Source organism: Trichomycterus rosablanca, chromosome 10 (assembly GCF_030014385.1).
Source record: "Trichomycterus rosablanca isolate fTriRos1 chromosome 10, fTriRos1.hap1, whole genome shotgun sequence".
Lineage (NCBI taxonomy): Eukaryota > Metazoa > Chordata > Actinopteri > Siluriformes > Trichomycteridae > Trichomycterus > Trichomycterus rosablanca.
This window is the reverse complement of record NC_085997.1, coordinates 21,556,699-21,574,525: the sequence shown is the minus strand read 5'-3', so window position 1 is coordinate 21,574,525 and position 17,827 is coordinate 21,556,699. Positions and strand designations below refer to the sequence as shown.

Here is a 17,827-nt window from a genome sequence, read left to right as displayed (position 1 = left end):
ATTTCTATGCTACATTTCCATTATATGTTTTGTGTTTATTATATTGACTCATGACTTGACATGGACTCTAGCCTAAAGACTCGTGACTTGACTCAGCCTTGTATTTTGTGACTTGTGAACATTTCTGCTACTGGTTGAGCAGAAGTAGAGTAGATCAACGTGCCTTTTAAAAAAATAAATGGGATCCTATTAGACAAAAAAAAAGAACAGAAAGGGGTGTGGTGGGTGAACGAGTGTGAAATAATTAAACCAGATGAAAAAAAGATGGAATAATAAGAAGAATAAAACGAAGAATAATTTCGGATAACAATAGTGTGATTGCCGACTGCAATCACACTAATGACAGGATGAGGGAAGACTGGGGAGGAGTGAAAAGACTGGAAGAAGAAATGATGGAGGGTAAAAACAGGGAGGGAAAGTCAAAGAGGTCAGAGCCCAGGGTAAACTCATCAATCAGCACTAAGTCTCATATTCACAATTAGCAAGGAGGCTTAATGTGTGATTAAATCCTCCTCAGAGGACAGTAAGGGGATGGGATGAAATCAGTCACTGTGTGTGTGTGTATGTGTGTGTGTGTGTGTGTGTGTGTGCCTTTGTGAGTGTGTGTGTGTGCGTGTGTGTGTGTGTGTGTGTGTGTGTGTTTTGTTGCCTGCTTAACAAAAATCCCAAATCAGAAAAATGCAAATAATAAAACACAGTGTTCCTTACATTTACTTTGACTTTTTTTTATTGCAGACAGTTTGAACCCAAGATATTTCATGTTTTGTCTGCTCAACTTCATTTCATTTGTTAATAAAAATCCATTCCATTTCAGGCCTGCAACACATTCCAAAAAAGTTGGGACGGGGGGAAAGTTAAGGCTAGTAATGAGGTGAAAAAACTAAATAATTATGTGATTCCAAACATGTGATGTCAACAGGTGATTGTAATCATGGTTTGGTACAAAAGCAGCATCCAGGAAAGGCTGAGTCTTTGATGAGCAAAGATGATCAGAGGATCTCCAGTTTGTCAACAAATGTGTGAGAAAATGATTAAATGTTTAAAAACAGTGTACCTCAAAGAAAGATTGGAAGGGATTTGCATGTTTCTCCCTCTACAGTGCATACAGTAGAGTTGACATACTGTCCCAACTTTTTTATATATATATAGTGGCTGAGGATCCATTTGTCATCCTTGCCAGCACCAAAGTTCAAAGGCATCAATATTCTACCTGTCACACCTTTTTATAGTCTAGCTTTCACATCCACAAAGAACAACTGAGAACACCATAGTATGAACAGTTAAGTTATTTAGCAGCACTTTTATCCAAAGTGACTTACAATTATATCTGATTTGAGCACATGAGGGCTGAGGGCCTTGCTCAGGGACCCAACATTGGCAAGTTGGTGGTGAGGGGGCTTCAACCAGCAACCTTCTGATTACTAGTCCAGTACCATAACCACTGAGCTACCACTGCCTGCAAAGACAAATCTTAAGATATTCCTTTATTCTTGTTCTGTCAAGTGCCAGTCTATGTCCTATACCCTGACTGCTGGATCCTTTGCTGTTAACCCAAGTATGCAAAAGCTGTCCCACACTTTGGCACTTAAAGGTCTTTCCTGTTGTCATGGCTTTTGTCTTCAAGCTAAAGTCCCATATTTTTAATTCTTTCATTTACTTATAAACTACTTTAGGTCTTGATAATTTTCTAAATGGTACTTCTAAATTGGATTCCTTTACATGGTTTGTTTGTCCATTTTTGGTCATAAATGTGGCTTGTTGGTCAAAGTAGCCTCTGTATTACAATGATTAGATGTTCTCATATTCCATAAATTTACATGGTCAACATAGTCATATGGTTTGCTGTAATCAGTAAAAATACCTGACTTTTCCTATAGTCCATATACAGTGTACATAAGTAATATTTCTTGTTTCTTTACCTTTCCTGAATCCTGCTTGCACATCTGGCAGTTCTTTTTCAATGTAAAGCTGTGCTGAATAATCTTCAGGATAATTTTACTTGTGTGTGTGTGTGTGAGAGAGAAAGAGAGATAATGTATGATAGTTTGCTGCTTCTATTATTATTATTAATATGATTATTATTAATGATTAATATTATTATTATTATGATCATTATTATTATTGTTATTATTATTATCAGTATTAGTATCATCATCATCATTATTATTAGTAGTAGTAGTAGTAGTATTATTGGTATTATTATTATTGAAAGTAGTAGTAGTAGTAGAATTATTAGTATTATTATCATCATCACCTCATCATCATCATCATTATTAATAGTAGTAGTAGTAGTGTTATTAGTATTATTATAATTAAAAGTAGTAGTAGTAGAATTATTATTATTATTAGTATTATTATCATCATCATCATTATTATTATTAGCAGTAGTAGTATTATTATTAGTATTATCACCATTATCATTATTATTATTATTATTATTATTAGCAGTAGTAGTAGTAGTTGTAGTATTGTCATTATTATTATTATTATTATTATTATTATTATTATTATTATTAGTAGTAGTAGTAATAGTAGTAGTAGTAGTAGTTGTAGTATTGTCATTATCATTATTATTATTATTATTATTATTATTATTATTATTATTATTAGTAGTAGTAGTAGTAGTAGTAGTAGTATTAGTATTATCACCATTATCATTATCATTATTATTATTATTATTGTTATTATTATTATTATTATTAGCAGTAGTAGTAGTAGTTGTAGTATTGTCATTATCATTATTATTATTATTATTATTATTATTATTATTATTAGTAGTAGTAGTAGTAGTAGTAGTAGTAGTAGTAGTAGTAGTAGTATTATCACCATTATCATTATCATTATTAGCAGCAGTAGTAGTAGTAGTAGTATTGTCATTATTATCATCATTATTATTATTATTATTAATATTATTATTATTATTATTATTAGTAGTACTAGTAGTAGTAGTAGTAGTAGTAGTAGTAGTAATAATAGTAGTAGTAGTATTAATTTGTCTTGTGTGGTTTTGCAGATTTGCTGGCAGAATTCAGTTAACACTCTGCTGTCTGACTTCATCTATAAAAAATAAAAAAATAATAAAAAAATGGTATAGTTGTGATTAACAAAAGGCTTGTGGCAACTGATGTCTTGTTTGTAAAGATCTTCTGTGTATTCATTCCATCATTGTTTGAGAATTGTTTGATTAGTAATGACCTGTATTTATTCCTGATTTCACCCTTATCCTCTGGTTTCCATCTTTAATGTCTGTACAGATGTTGTTGAAGTACTAGTCATTGTCCTTCCTAGCAGCTCTCAAAAAATCATGATTTATCTCCTTTAAATCTTTAAAGGATCATCATCATGTTTGATTTTGGCCTCTCTTTTCATTTTTGCAATCTTCACTGTATCATTGCCATTCAAAGCAGCTTACGGATAGATCTTATATACTGTATTTTAATACAGCCAGAAAATAACAGATTGTTCTCTGGCTGATTCTCAGGACGCCAACTTTCAAAGGCTTCTGAAAATATCAGTCTATACCCAGTGCAAGCATTAGTCAGCACAGGGAGATGTTATATCAACGGTGAGCTGAAGAACCTAAGTGGGATCAAACTAAGGTGAGATGGTTTTCTGTTACTTTCTGACTATATAGTCAGTGAGTGAGTTAAATAAGTTGGTTACTCTATACAAGATCTTTGATAACTCCAGATACTGTATGTATAGAGCTGCAAAATTACAGAAAATGCACAGTAAAATGGATTATGACTCTGAAGTAACTGAATCAAATCTCATTTCCAAACCATGGACATTAATATGAAGTTGTCTTAGTTGTCTCAAGTTGAAACTAACAGCGATAAAGAAGGGTCCAAAAATACAATAACACAGTGGCTCTATGACCACGTAGTAACACAAAAAAGATGCTTAAAGTTAAACAAAGCTTGAACAACCCTGTAAGACAGGCCATTCATAATGATGTACTCACTATTTTCAGGATAATAATGCCTCCATTAATAAGTCAAGCCTTTCCAAGGACAGTGTCATAGCCAGATTTATACATAATTTAACCTTTATGGACATTTCTAAAGCACACACCGTGAACTCCTTTCTCCCTCAAAGAACTAGTGTATGCATAGATCTACTTCTAATTAACTTCTTTATTAAATGCATTGTCACAACGTTCAGTGATTCATTCTATTGTTTTAGTGATATCTGTAGCTGTATCTGTTACAGAGGTCCAGGCATAGCTTCACCTCGATATTTAGTGATGTGCTTCCAATAGTAATCTGCCTTAAACTTCCAGTCCAGATGAATGGGAGGCTCTCAAGAGCAATAAGTACAAAGATAAGGGATTATGAAAGGATATTTTCTGGCAGTGTATTCATGGCTGAAAAACAAATAACAGCTTGTCTTGACTGAGTATCTCAACGTTATTAGCAGTAAGCGGGGTACAACAGCTTCCAAGGAGATTAAACACTGCAGTCTTTGTTCTTAATATTCATTGCAATAAAAAGCACGTGCACCATCAGTCAACTTCAGTCAAAGTTATTATATGCCTGTCATGCTTCTGCATCTTTTGCACATTTTATCACACAGCAGGACCCACAGTGTTAAAAGTGCCAAATTTAGCTCTTTTGCTCATGGTGTCCATATTTGCTGTTATAGGAAAATACAGTCAGCGCACACTGTATGGACAAAAGTATTGGGACACCCCTTCCAATTACTGAATAAGGACAGTAGTAGCCTAGTGGGTAGATCTTTAGGCTATCAATCAAAAGGTTGAGAGTTCAAATCCAGCTCTGCCATGCAGTCACTGTTGGGCCCTTGACCAGGGCCCTTAACCCTCTTGGCTCCAGGGATGCCATACAATGGCTGACCCTACGCTCTGACCCCGGTTTCCAAAACAAGCTGGGATATGTGAAAAAAGAATTAGCACAGTTGTTACCCACCACTAGACAAGAGCATACCAAACCAAAATAGCCTCCTTAAATGCCCTGAGCATTTTCCCTAAACAAGGTGCAGCTGTGGATCATTAACTGAAGACCAATTATTAAAGGTAAGTAGTGGAAACAATGCAATTTTGTTAATTTACTTTTTTAGGGGTTATTTGTGCACTTGGAATCAGATTATGTAGTCAACAGAAATTAGGAGTCATTTCATGAGATACCAACATTTTGCAAACATGTACATGCTGTATAGCTCAGACATACACCAATCAGGCATAACATTAAAACCACCTTCTTGTTTCTACACTTACTGTACATTTTATCAGCTCCACTTACCATAAAAAAGCACTTTGTAGTTCTACAATTACTGACTGTCCATTTGTTTTTCTACATACTTTTTTAGCCTGCTTTCACCCTGTTCTTCAATGGTCAGGACCCCCACAGCACCACCACAGATTAGGTATTATTTAGGTGTGCTGTGTTAGTGTGTGCTGTGCTGGTATGTGTCACTGTCCACTCTATTAGACACTGCTAACTAGTTGGTCCACCTTGTAGATGTCAGAGTCAGAGTCAGAGACGATCGCTCATCTATTGCTGCTGTTTGAGTTGATCATCAGTGAGGTGTTTAAAAACTCCAGCAGCGCTGCTGTGTCTGATCCACTCATACCAGCACAAGACACACTAACACACCACCACCATGTCAGTGTTACTGCAGTGCTGAGAATGATCCACCACCCAAATAATACCTGCTCTATGGTGGTCCTGTGGGGGTCCTGACCATTGAAGAACAGGGTGAAAGCAGGCTAAAAAGGTATGTAGAGAAACAGGTGGATGACAGTCAGTAATTGTAGAACTACAAAGTGCTTCTATATGGTAAGTGGAGCTGATAAAATGGACAGTGAGTGTAGAAACAAGGAGGTGGTTTTAATGTTATGCCTGATCAGTGTATGTGTAGGCATCTACTTTTATTACATGGTAATCAGTTTGTGGTATCTGTACAGTGTCAGATGTACATCATGTGGTACCAGAGAGCACTAACAGCATGTGCTCAAACAGTGTAAACATCATAAGACTCACACAATGTGCTTGTACAGTGAGATTACATACAACTATTTTTACAGTTTAAGCACCTCTTCAAACCTATTTGTAGTCTGTATGAACTGAAATTGAAATGAAAAACATGAACAAACCATTTGGAACTCAATAACCGTTTAACCCTTGTGTGGTGTTCATAGTTTTGTTACTCAGCCAATGTTTGCGGGTCTGGTGGACCCACCGCATTATTGTGTTTTAAATCAATACAGCCATAACTTATTTAACATACAAAATATCAGATGTTTACTTTAAGATGTTTACAAGTAATAAAGACAGCATATATGGTTAACATTTACCATTTACCTATGTTGGATCATATTTATAACAGTGCCATCCGTTTGTTGTGATAACATATAAACACGGAAAAATCACTATCGAAATATAGCTGGAAAAACGTGTTTACTTTGAACAAATTAAAATGAAACAACCTTAAGAAATGTAAAACATCTGTCAGTGTAAGAAACACCAGCCTAAACAGATACTGTATCTGTATCAGTCTACACATCAGTCCCATTCAACACAGTCTATTCATGCTCGCCTATACAACACATGAGGGTCAGCTTCACTGTGTGTGTGTGTGTGTGTGTTACATACATTCATTTAATGCATGTATGCTGTGTCTGCCTGTCTCTCTGTCTGTGTCTCTGTCTGTCTGTCTGTCTGTTTCTCTTTCTGTCTGTCTCTCTGTTTTTATCAGTATGTCTTTCTGTATGTCTGTCTCTCTCTGACTGCCTGCCTTCCTGTCTGTCTGTCTGTCTGTTTTTATCTATCTGTCTGTCTGTCTGTCTCTGCTTGTTTGTCTTTTTCTCTCTGTTTCTCTACCTGTCTCTTTGTTTCTCTCTGTCTGTCTGTCTTTTTCTCTGTGTCTCTGTCTGTTTCTCTTTGTCTTTCTGTCTGTCTCTCTCTCTGTCTGTCTCTCTGTCTGTATCAGTATGTATCTCTGTATGTCTGTCTCTCTCTCTGACTGCCTGCCCTCCTGTCTGTGTCTGCCTGTGTGTTTTTTTCTGTCTTTCTCTCTCAGTCTGTATCAGTATGTCTCTCTCTGTATGTCTGTCTCCCTCTCTGACTGCCTGCCTTCCTGTCTGTCTGTTTCTCTCTCTGTCTGTCTCTGCCTGTCTGTCTGTTTTATCAATCTGTCTGTCTCTGCTTGTTTGTGTGTTTCTCTCTCTGTCTGTCCGTCTGTTTCTCTCTGTCTGTCTTTCTCTCTGTGTCTCTGTCTGTCTTTCTGTCTGTCTCTCTCTCTCACACAGAGAGACACACTCACAGAAGAAAGAGTAAAGGGGCACACTTGTATAACTGCGGGTCCAGTGGACCCGAACACCACATGTGTAATATAAATGTGTAGGGGGGTGTACAGTGTAAACTCATTAAAAATGTGTTAATTTATATGTTAAGGCAAGGACCCCCAGAGGACCACCACAGAGCAGGTATTATTTAGGTGGTGGATGATTCTCAGCACTGCAGTTACAATGACATGTTGGTGGTGTGTTAGTGTGTGTTGTGCTGGTATGAGTGGATCAGACACAGCAGCACTGCTGGAGTTTTTAAATACTGTGTCCACTCACTGTTCACTCTATTAGACACTCCTACCTAGTTGGTCCACCTTGTAGATGTAAAGTCAGAGACGATCGCTCATCTATTGCTGCTGTATTACAGTTTGAAGCTGTCATCTTCTAGACCTTCATCAGTGGTCACAGGACGCTGCCCACAGGGCGCTGTTGGCTGGATATATTTTTGGTGGGTGGACTATTCTCAGTTCAGCAGTGACAGTGAGGTGTTTAAAATTTCCATCAGCATTTCTGTGTCTTATCTACTCATACCAGCACAACACACAAACACACCACCACCATGTTAGTGTCACTGCAGTGCTGAGAATGATCCACCACCCAAATAATACCTGCTCTGTAGTGGTCCGGGGAGAGTCCTGACCATGAAAGAACAGCATGAAAGGTTGCTAACAAAGCATTTTGAAAAATAGATGGACTGCAGTCAGTAATTGTAGAACTACAAAATGCTTCTATATGGTAGGTGGAGCTAATAAAATGGACAGTGAGTGTAGAAACAAGGAGGTGGTTTTAAATGTTATGGCTGATCGGTGTACATGTGAACTGCAATTTTATTTCCAGTAAACACAGAAAGAAACAAGCAAGAAACCACATACTCCTGCCCAACATACACAGGAGATGCTGGATGCAGTCTTAGTTTAATCATGCATCATTTTAAATCATGTTCATATTTCCACTGGCATCTTTTGTAATTAAATATATTATAGATGAAGCAGCGGTAACAGAGGGTCTTTAATTTTTGTCATGCATGCGTGTCAAGTGTAGTTCTTTATTATGAAACATCTCTATTGCTAATTAGATTTTATCATATATTAGTGCATTTTGTTGACTCAATGGGCAGCAATTTCATTTTTGAAATTTGATGTGTGAGATAAAGGTGGTTTGTTGAGTGGGAGAGCATCTTAACTTCATGGCTTGTCACTTAGCCAACCAGTCAAAGCACTTCAAAAGCTGCCAAGGAACATCTAACATAGACGCATGAAAAGTATTAATTATTTCAGGCAATTAGAGGCTTGATAAGGTTCTATATTTAGGAATGCAGTTTAATCAGTGCTGTCCTGCTAGTACCCTTTTAACGCTTGAGTTACAATGTCTCTGCTATGCTTGGAAGATCTTTTTGATTCCACCTTGGAGTATAAATTTAGAAAGACGGAAGCGTTGGCAACTGTGTCACTACATCAGAGAGGAGAATGGAACAGCATATGTTTAGTCAACACAGCACCTTACTAATGCATGCAGTTGTAACTATGTGTCTGTCATTGTGTAAATTAAGGGCTGTTTGTGTGAATTATTCAAACCATATGGCAGAACAGGGTTGGTTCTGAATAGCTCTGGCAACTCTGGTTCAGTTCTCTGGATACTTTCTTACCCCTTTTTCCCGTTTCTTACCCTGGGCTTCGTTCAGATTCGCAAACTTAATTTAAAACTGATGATGCCATCTGTGGGCATGTCAAATTGTAGAGGTTTGGGTGCTTCCCATGAACCGCTTTTGTGCTGCTGTGCTGTTGCTTCCTATGGAGCTTGACGCTGCACTTCCATCTTTTAAAGTTCACCTGACTGAATTTTGACACAGTTTGCAGCTGATATTTTCAAAGCGCCTCCAATGAGACGAACTGTTTGATATGACACGGGCAAACGAACAGCGCTTAACATGGAAACATAAAGCTTAACGTGGCTTCTTGTACTACAACAACGGCCGAGGAATTCTAGCACTACAGAGCACTTATAACCAGTAATAACTGAGAGAAATTAGGTATTCGACTTTTAGTACATTAAGCCACGTTAAGCTTTTTTTTATGTTAAGCTTTTTCGACTCTCTCAAGAAGCTGATTCTCAGCACCCCGAGCTGCATAACACAAGTTTAAAAGTAAAACCACCACACAGTGAGGAAAATACAGCTGAACATAGATATACTGTATGTGGATGCTTTTAGAGTGGATTTGATGGTTATTTCACACAAATAAATGTTTGTGTCGTGGAACACTTTAGTGATGTTTTACCGCACATCTCATGCCAAGCGCTGAACAAAGCATCGCTGTGACACAAAAAGCACAAAATGCTTCTCACGTGATTGCATTAAAAAAGAAAAAATGGCGTCAAACACGAGGAACGGAGTCTCATTCTTACTCATTCTTACTCATTATTACCAATAGTTGATCAATGCTTTCTGCATAAAAACAAACATCTGTAACAACAGCACAAATGCTCGCAGGTAATCTACACGCTCTGGCATAATGTTACTGCTCTTTACTTTAGTTGCGCATGCTTGGCTCCCAAAAACTGGTGGAAACCGGTTCTCTAAAAAACACCAAGGTTTGAAGAAGCCCGGACAGAACCGGTTCAAGAACCAGAGTTCTTTTGGTGAAAAAGTTCTGATGTGTGATTCTCAGTGATTCTCAGTGAAAGAAGATGTGGTGTCCTGTGACTATCTGGTACTCTGCCCAGGGTGTTTTCCCACCTTGTACCCTAACCTAGATAAAGTAGTTACAAAAAATGAATGAATTAGTGAATTCACACAATCACACCCACATGGATGTAGTGCTGAAAACATAGTTAAATTAAACTAATTAATGATTGCAACTCCAACACAAACACATTTTTAAAGCAGTTTTTAAACATGAATTATAACCTATGAATGTAGGGCGGCACGGTGGCTTAGTGGGTAGCACTGTCGCCTCACAGCAAGAAGGTCCTAGATTCGATCCCCAGGTGGGGCGGTCCGGGTCCTTTCTGTGCGGAGTTTGCGTGTTCTCCCAGTGTCCGCGTGGGTTTCCTCCGGGTGCTCCGGTTTCCTCCCACAGTCCAAAAACATGCCACCAGGCTAATTGGAAACACTGAATTGTCCTATCGATACCTAGCCACTAGATGCACAAACCAGTGGTCGGATAAAATAGGGAGGGTTGTGTCAGGAAGGGCATCCGGCGTAAAAACTGTGCCAAATCCCGCTGGCGACGCCTAACGGGAAGAAGCCGGAAATGCCGACCCCGTAACCAAAAAATGGGACAAAGACTGAGGAACAAGATAACCTATGAATGTATTAATAACTTAAAATGTTAGGTTGGTTATGTGTTTAATCTAGATTGAACACAGAAATGTGATCGTAATTACTGTGTGTATGGAGGAGGGTGGTTTTTTCCCTGTGTTCTTGACTGTCTCTCTCAGGTCATGTTTTGGATTATTAGATGCCTAAACAGTGATTAATGTAGTCTGCATACTTTTGTGCATGGCTTTTGTGCATGGCATCTGATAGGCAACTGGCTTAACTATTGACATTTCTTTCCACCGTGTAAGCCACTGAGACAGAAAAGAACTTGATGTACCTGCATTCCTAATTTCCACAAAAGCAAATGCAAATACCAAAATGCAACCCTGGGCCACATTGTTCTGATGTTAATCATTGATGTGACTATAAATACCAATTTTTAATCAGCCAAACTGCCTTGCTTTGATGTACAAATCATACATTGTCAGCCATAAAATGAAATGACGAACTACTGTTAGAAGGTAAAAGCTGGAACACAGACAGAATATAAACACAAGCGTTATGGCTGCATGTCTAAAAATCCCTGCATAAATTTTAATGTTAGTATATAAAAATGTCATTCTATTCTCTTTTTTCCTTGACTAGGGCATAGAAGCAAAGAGCTTCAAGTTATCTAATAACATTATCAAAAAGGCCAGCTCCATAGTGGGGTCTAAACAGGACTCAGTTCAGCAGGTAGCAGAGTTAAGAATGCTCACAAAGCTTAACTCAATTATCAAAAACAATTCACACCCACTTCATACCCTGGAGGTGTTTCGACAGAGCACCTTCAGTCACAGACTGATTCCTCCTAAATGCAGGACTGAACTACAGGAAATCGTTTCTTATAACTGCTATCAGACTGTTTAACAATTCATAATAATCCAAATTTATAATAAATACCTACTTCTGTATGCTATGCATGCACCATTAAACCAGTGGTTACATAACTCAATAAATACTAATTTTGTATGCTATGCATACACCATAAAAAAGTTTACATGTATATAGTACCATACTGTACATTTTTATTCTTATTGCTTGTTTTACACTGTAAGTGAATGTTGTATGTATACAAGAAGTTGTTGTTGTCTGATGTGAGCTGCTATAACAAAGAAATTTCCTGCAAAGGATCAATAAAGAATCTATCTATCTATCTATCTATCTATCTATCTATCTATCTATCTATCCATCTATCCATCCATCCATCCATCCATCCATCCATCCATCCATCCATCCATCCATCCATCCATCCATCCATCCATCCATCCATCCATCTATCTATCTATCTATCTATCTATCTAGGTTAAGCTGAACCCTGTTTGGAGCCAATCCTAGCTTTTTAATGGGCGCAAGGTACACAGTAACACCCTGGACGGAGCACCAGTCCATCACAGGGCACACACACACACACACACAGCCATTCACCTATAGGGCAATTCAGTGTCTCCAATTAACCTGACTGCATGTTTTTGTACAGTGGGAAGAAACCGTAGAAAACCTTCTTGCTGTGAGGCGACAGTGCTACCCACTGAGCCACCGTGCTGCCCCCTTTACAAACTGTGGTTCACTAAAGTACAAAAGCCTTTTTGCCAAATCAATGTCTCAGTACTTTAAATAGGCACAATAATCCACACCAGCTAGACTACAGTTATAAAGTAGTTCCTTTAATTAAAAAAAATAATTGGCCTAGTTGGCTTCCACTAAAGGTGTCCCTGGACTTTGTATTTTACAGCTAGATAGGATAAATTTAGAGAGCCCTCATGATCAGCTATTTTTAGCCATGGATAAAAAAGTCTGGACAGACTTTTCCATCTGCTGGATTGACTGCTAATTGCAACTCTTACCATAAGAAACAACTACAAGATGTCACAAGATCATTTTTTTAAACGTTGTTCCACTGTACACTGATCAGCCATAACATTAAAACCACCTCCTTGATTCTATACCCACTGTCCATTTGATCAGCTCCACTTACCATATAGAAGCACTTTGTAGTTCTACAATTACTACTGCAGTCCATCTGTTTCTATGCATGCTTTGTTATCCCCCTTTCATGCTCTTCTTCAATGGTCAGGACTCTCCCCGGACCACTACAGAGTAGGTATTATTTAGGTGGTGAATCATTCTCAGCACTGCAGTGACAATGACATGGTGGTGGTGTGTTAGTGTGTGTTGTGCTGATATGAGTAGATAAGGCACAGCAGCGCTGATGGAGTTTTTAAACACATCACTGTCACTGCTGGACTGACAATAGTCCACTTACCAAAAATATCCAGCCAACAGCGCCCCACGAGCAGCGTCCCGTGACCACTGATGAAGGTCTAGAAGATGACCAACTCAAACAGCAGCAATAGATGACCGATTGTCCCTGACTTTACATCTACAAGGTGAACCAACTAGGTAGGGGTGTCTAATAGAGTGGACAGTGAGTGGACATGGTATTTAAAAACTCCAGCAGCGCTGCTGTGTCTGATACACTCATACCAGCACAACACACACTAACACACCACCACCATGTCATTGTCACTGCAGTGCTGAGAATGATCCACCACCTAAATAATACGTACTCTGTAGTGGTCCTGTGGGGGTCCTGACCATTAAAGAACAGCAGGAAGGGGGCTAACCAATGTGCCAACTTTTTTGAGTGCAGGTATTCAATTTAATTAATTTATTTGTATTTACCAAATAAGGTTTGGTCAGTAAAAAATTTCTTGGTACTTCTCTTAATTAAATACAGGTTCAAGATTCTTGTTTTTGGTGCATTTTTATAAAACATTTCCTAAAACAGGCAAGGCATTTGTAAATTCCAGTGTCAAAATGATTCTTACTTTGGTGTTTTACCTCTGGAAGTTAATGCATATGCAAAAGAGGTTTAAAGGTTTGGAAACAATATGTGCAGAGTAAGTCAACTGTTCCCATAATGTTCATAATAAATGTTCCCTATATGCTGGGGAGCCGTTCAGTGTCATAAAACACTATATTTCTTTGAGTAGATTTTTTTTTTCTAGTCATTCTAGCAAACACAGAATTGTGCAGACATCATTTTATACAGCCTTAAGCCATAGTGTGCTTCTGTCTTTCAAATACTGACTTGATGTTAGAGAGTTGTACTGAGGACTAAAATTGTTGTTATGACTAATCTCTCAAACATTGTAGCCTTGCAATTAAGTAATGTGTACTCTTTTTAAAGCCTTATCAAATCCTTCAACTACTGTTTGATGGTAGTACTTGCTCCATGCCTTTTATAATTTAGTTAGGGGGAAAACTTACATATAAATAAGAATATTGTATAAATTAGTAAATATAAATAATCATATTGTATAAGTACAGCATATTCTAGTACAACATATGTATGTTTCAGTATAAACTCATATTTAAAATCAGTTACTATTAAAATTAATCTTAAATTGTGTTTATTTTGACTTATTTTGGCAGGTACATAGTAAATTAATTGGCATGAATGTTCATTGGAACAAGTTCGGTATATTAATATGCTTATAAAAACTCTTTTTACTAATTGGCTTGGCCAAGAGAGCCATGTATAACAGGCCTTACTAGCAAACATGCAGAGCAAACGTGCGTCCAAAATAATGATGGCTGTCAACATTCAGATCCAAACTAATCATTCATCCAACGCTTCTGAACCTATGGTGCTGTTCCAGACTAAATGGATATGTAGGTCTCATCAATCAGAGCAAACTGTTCCACAACCTGCATGCAAACAGCAAAAGAAGATTAAGTGTCCAACTGATTTGCCAAACTCATTTAAATTTAAATATATTAGTATATGATAGTATAGAAAAAACACACTATTACTTTTCATATTTAGGGTTTAATACCTTAGGTTATTAAATACCAATCATTAAATACATCAAAGTATTTGGGCCAAAGTAATGTAACAATAAAGACACTGGAACCTACCTTGAAAAAAAACATATATATATATACAGTAAGACTTAGATAAATAAACTGTATAAGTAAAGCTGTATTGTGAAAGATTTTTGGTCAAAAATACACCAATGCCAACTCTCTGCTTTTTCTTTCTCAAAAACACACAGTACTGTACAATCATATACAGTAGGGATGCAAATTTTGCCATTATTTTATTGATAATCCACCATCATCAGTCAACAGTTAACCAGTTGTCCCATCAAGATTTAAACACATCACTGAATTTTATACCAACAAATCTCCATGCTTTATTAAATAAAAACAACTTACCATGGTGAACATGGCAGTAATCTGAATCATTACGATGAGCAAAAACTGGATCAGCATTCCGAATGTAGATTTTTTTTACATTCAGAGTTCATTACAAGCACTAACTAAACATGCTACTTGTAATTAATTACAAGGTAGTTGGTCTTATAGTTTTTTTCTGACATTAATGTGGTTATTATAAAATGATAATCAGAGTAATATCCACATCTCAAACAGACCCCAACTTCCACAATGCAATGCTCCTCTTTTAGACACATATGGGACAGTGATAGCCTAGTGGGTAGGGCTTTGGGATAATAACTGAAAGGTTGAGAAATCCAAATCCCAGCTCTGCCATGCAGCCACTGTTGGGCCCTTGAGCAAGGCCCTTAACCCTCTCTGCTCCAGGGGCGCTGTATAATTGCTGACCCTGCGCTCTGACCTTAGCTTCCAAACAAGCTGGGATATGCAAAGAAAGAATTTTGTTGTACTGTACACCTGTGTATGTATAAATGACAAAGGCGTTCTATATGTGCATATCTTGTAAATCGAGCAAGTGCAGTTGAAAATGAGTTTAATGACATTTTTAACCAACATCATTGAACCATGACTTCTTTGCAGGTTAATTAATCGATTTATCATTGATAATGTCACCACTTCTATCACTATTCACCAACAAAACATAATCAGCTATTTCTATTTCATTTTGTGAAGATCAAACTTTGAGCTTTAGGCTTTAACTTATTGCTATTTAAAAATGGCTCAACAACAGATGATAAAGACCTACATATTTACGAGTCTAAATTTGATTTAACAATGTTTAACAGAGGAAATGTTTAAGCACTACACTTAAGAACACTGAAAATTACTGACCATGGATGGATAATAATATTTAATATTGATGCTAAACAAAATGTTATTTAGTTTTATGTGGTATTTTAAAGGGCTTTGTTATATACAGTTCTGTAAGAAGACTTTTTCATATGTAAATTCTTATTAAACTCATTACTTATTGTTAACAATAATACTACTAATAATAATAATAACAATAATAACAATAATAATAATAATAAATGTGGCATTGAGACAGACTGAGATTAGTGAATCAGTGGGCTAAAGAACAGGTATAGGAACTACCTGAAGCTGATTGTACGCACAAAAATGGGCAGGGTCCCCAATTATACCCAACAACTCAACACAGGTGAATAAACCCCAAACTTATCAAACAACATTTAACTTACATGTTTCGATTATTCTCACTGTACAAATTATCCTAAACACAGGCCCATTTCAAACCATTCTATTTATGAGCAGTTATTTGTGTTTCTGCAGACCCAGTTCACAGGTGGCTGCCCTATGTCACAAAACCAATATGGCGCTTTGTTTAAATTGGTGGAGCACATCAGGTAAGACGGATCGCAACAATAGCTTCATCAAATTAAATCTGGAATTAATAGTTATCAACAGAAGCAGCTCCATCTTAGTTCCATCCATCCCAGACATTTAGATATTTTATAAAAAATATAGAACCCAACCCCTTGTAAAACACCAGAAAAGGCAACGTTTTATAGCTCCAACACATTAACATCAGTCACATTAACCTAACTGAGAACTGCTAACTACCAAAATATGGGTTTAGTAACAATATAAACATGCTTTATTTATTCATGAACCCTATCTGTCTGAAAGCTATACATATACAGTGCTTACCTTCCCAACATATTGTGTATCTGGCCCGATGTGCTCCTCCAGTACAAAGAACTGGTTCCATATCCATCCTCGCTTTGGTCTGTGGTGGACCTCAGTCTCTTCATCTTTTGTGTGGTTGCGACTGCGAGTCATGTTATGGTTCCTAGTGATCATTTTGACTTGGCCATGGTGACTTGCCCCATAGCCTCTTTCCAAGAAGCAAAGACACAGAAGTACAGGACACAAACAGGAAGTTGGGCTCACCTTCATGATGGTGAAAAAAAAACACAATTTCCCAGTATTCCAAATGAACGTGTTTACCCAAAGAATTGTAATATTCCAACTGATATATTCCCAAACCGTGTAAAATCCTATAAATCCTTGTCCGAGTCTTACTCATCCACTCTTCCAGTTAGATCCATGAAAAGAAATGTCTGGATTCAGAGGCCCTGAAAGGTCTGGCGGTACTCATGTTTCAGTCATCCATATCAACAGGCCAGGATAAAAGCATTTGCATCAAAGAGTTATGGGGTCTAGATTCTGGAGACAGTAGGTGTTGTTTTAGCAGAGCTGTGCAGAACACATGTTGATGTACCTGAAAAAAAAAGAAAGTGTAAGTCCAAGTTTAATAATTAAATTATTTGGCAGTTTATGCGCATACCCATATTAAGAACACTATCCACACACAGTGCTAGGGATCTGGGTATAAAACTGCTCATCATAGGTTCAATTTAGGCAACCTAAATTCTGTTTATCCATAACAATTCATATAAGTACTTGCCTTTGTAGTCTTGATTTTAGCTCTGCTTCATAACATTTACATTTTCAGCAACTTACATTATACAGCCTAAGCAATTGAGAGTAAAAGGCACCTGACAGTGATTGGGTTTGAACTAGTGACCTTCTGCTTACTAGTCCAGTACCTTAACTGCTAGGCTACCTCTGCCTCATAACTTTATTACACTTCAGCATCAGCTCTCAGACAGATGATCTCATATCCATCTTAGGAGGTTTTTTATAAATAGTGTCATGATTCCAGAACATTTCTAGGTACCTCCACTATACCAACACTGTCTTGTTAGACTGTTTACGTTTACCATATGGACAAAGGTATTTATACACCTGACTTGACCTTTCAAAGCTGTTTAGTAGGACTGAGGTCAGGGCTCTTTGCAGACCACTGGAATTTCTTTAAACCAAGCTTATCTTTATGTGTTCATAGACCTGGCTTCGTGCACAGGGACACAGTCATACTGGAACAGTTGAAAGAATATAATTTTCTTTCTATAATTGATTTTTTAACCTGTTAGCAATTGCTGTGGCTGAAA

The 17,827-nt window shown here is 37.4% G+C and overlaps 1 protein-coding gene across 5 annotated transcripts in view; it reads right to left on the bottom strand.

Moving 5' to 3' along the window:
* The window catches only part of LOC134321844 (cadherin-18), a 169,603-nt gene extending 152,834 nt beyond the window's left edge, over positions 1 to 16,769 (bottom strand). For 3 of the 5 annotated variants that reach the window (XM_063003681.1, XM_063003682.1, XM_063003683.1), the window contains exon 1: positions 16,521 to 16,769. In XM_063003681.1, coding sequence (XP_062859751.1) covers positions 16,521 to 16,769 — 249 coding nt within the window. The remainder of the gene's footprint in view (positions 1 to 16,520) is intronic. The other 2 variants (XM_063003684.1, XM_063003685.1) reach the window with 1 other exon arrangement.
* Between the last annotated feature and the right edge of the window lie 1,058 nt (positions 16,770 to 17,827).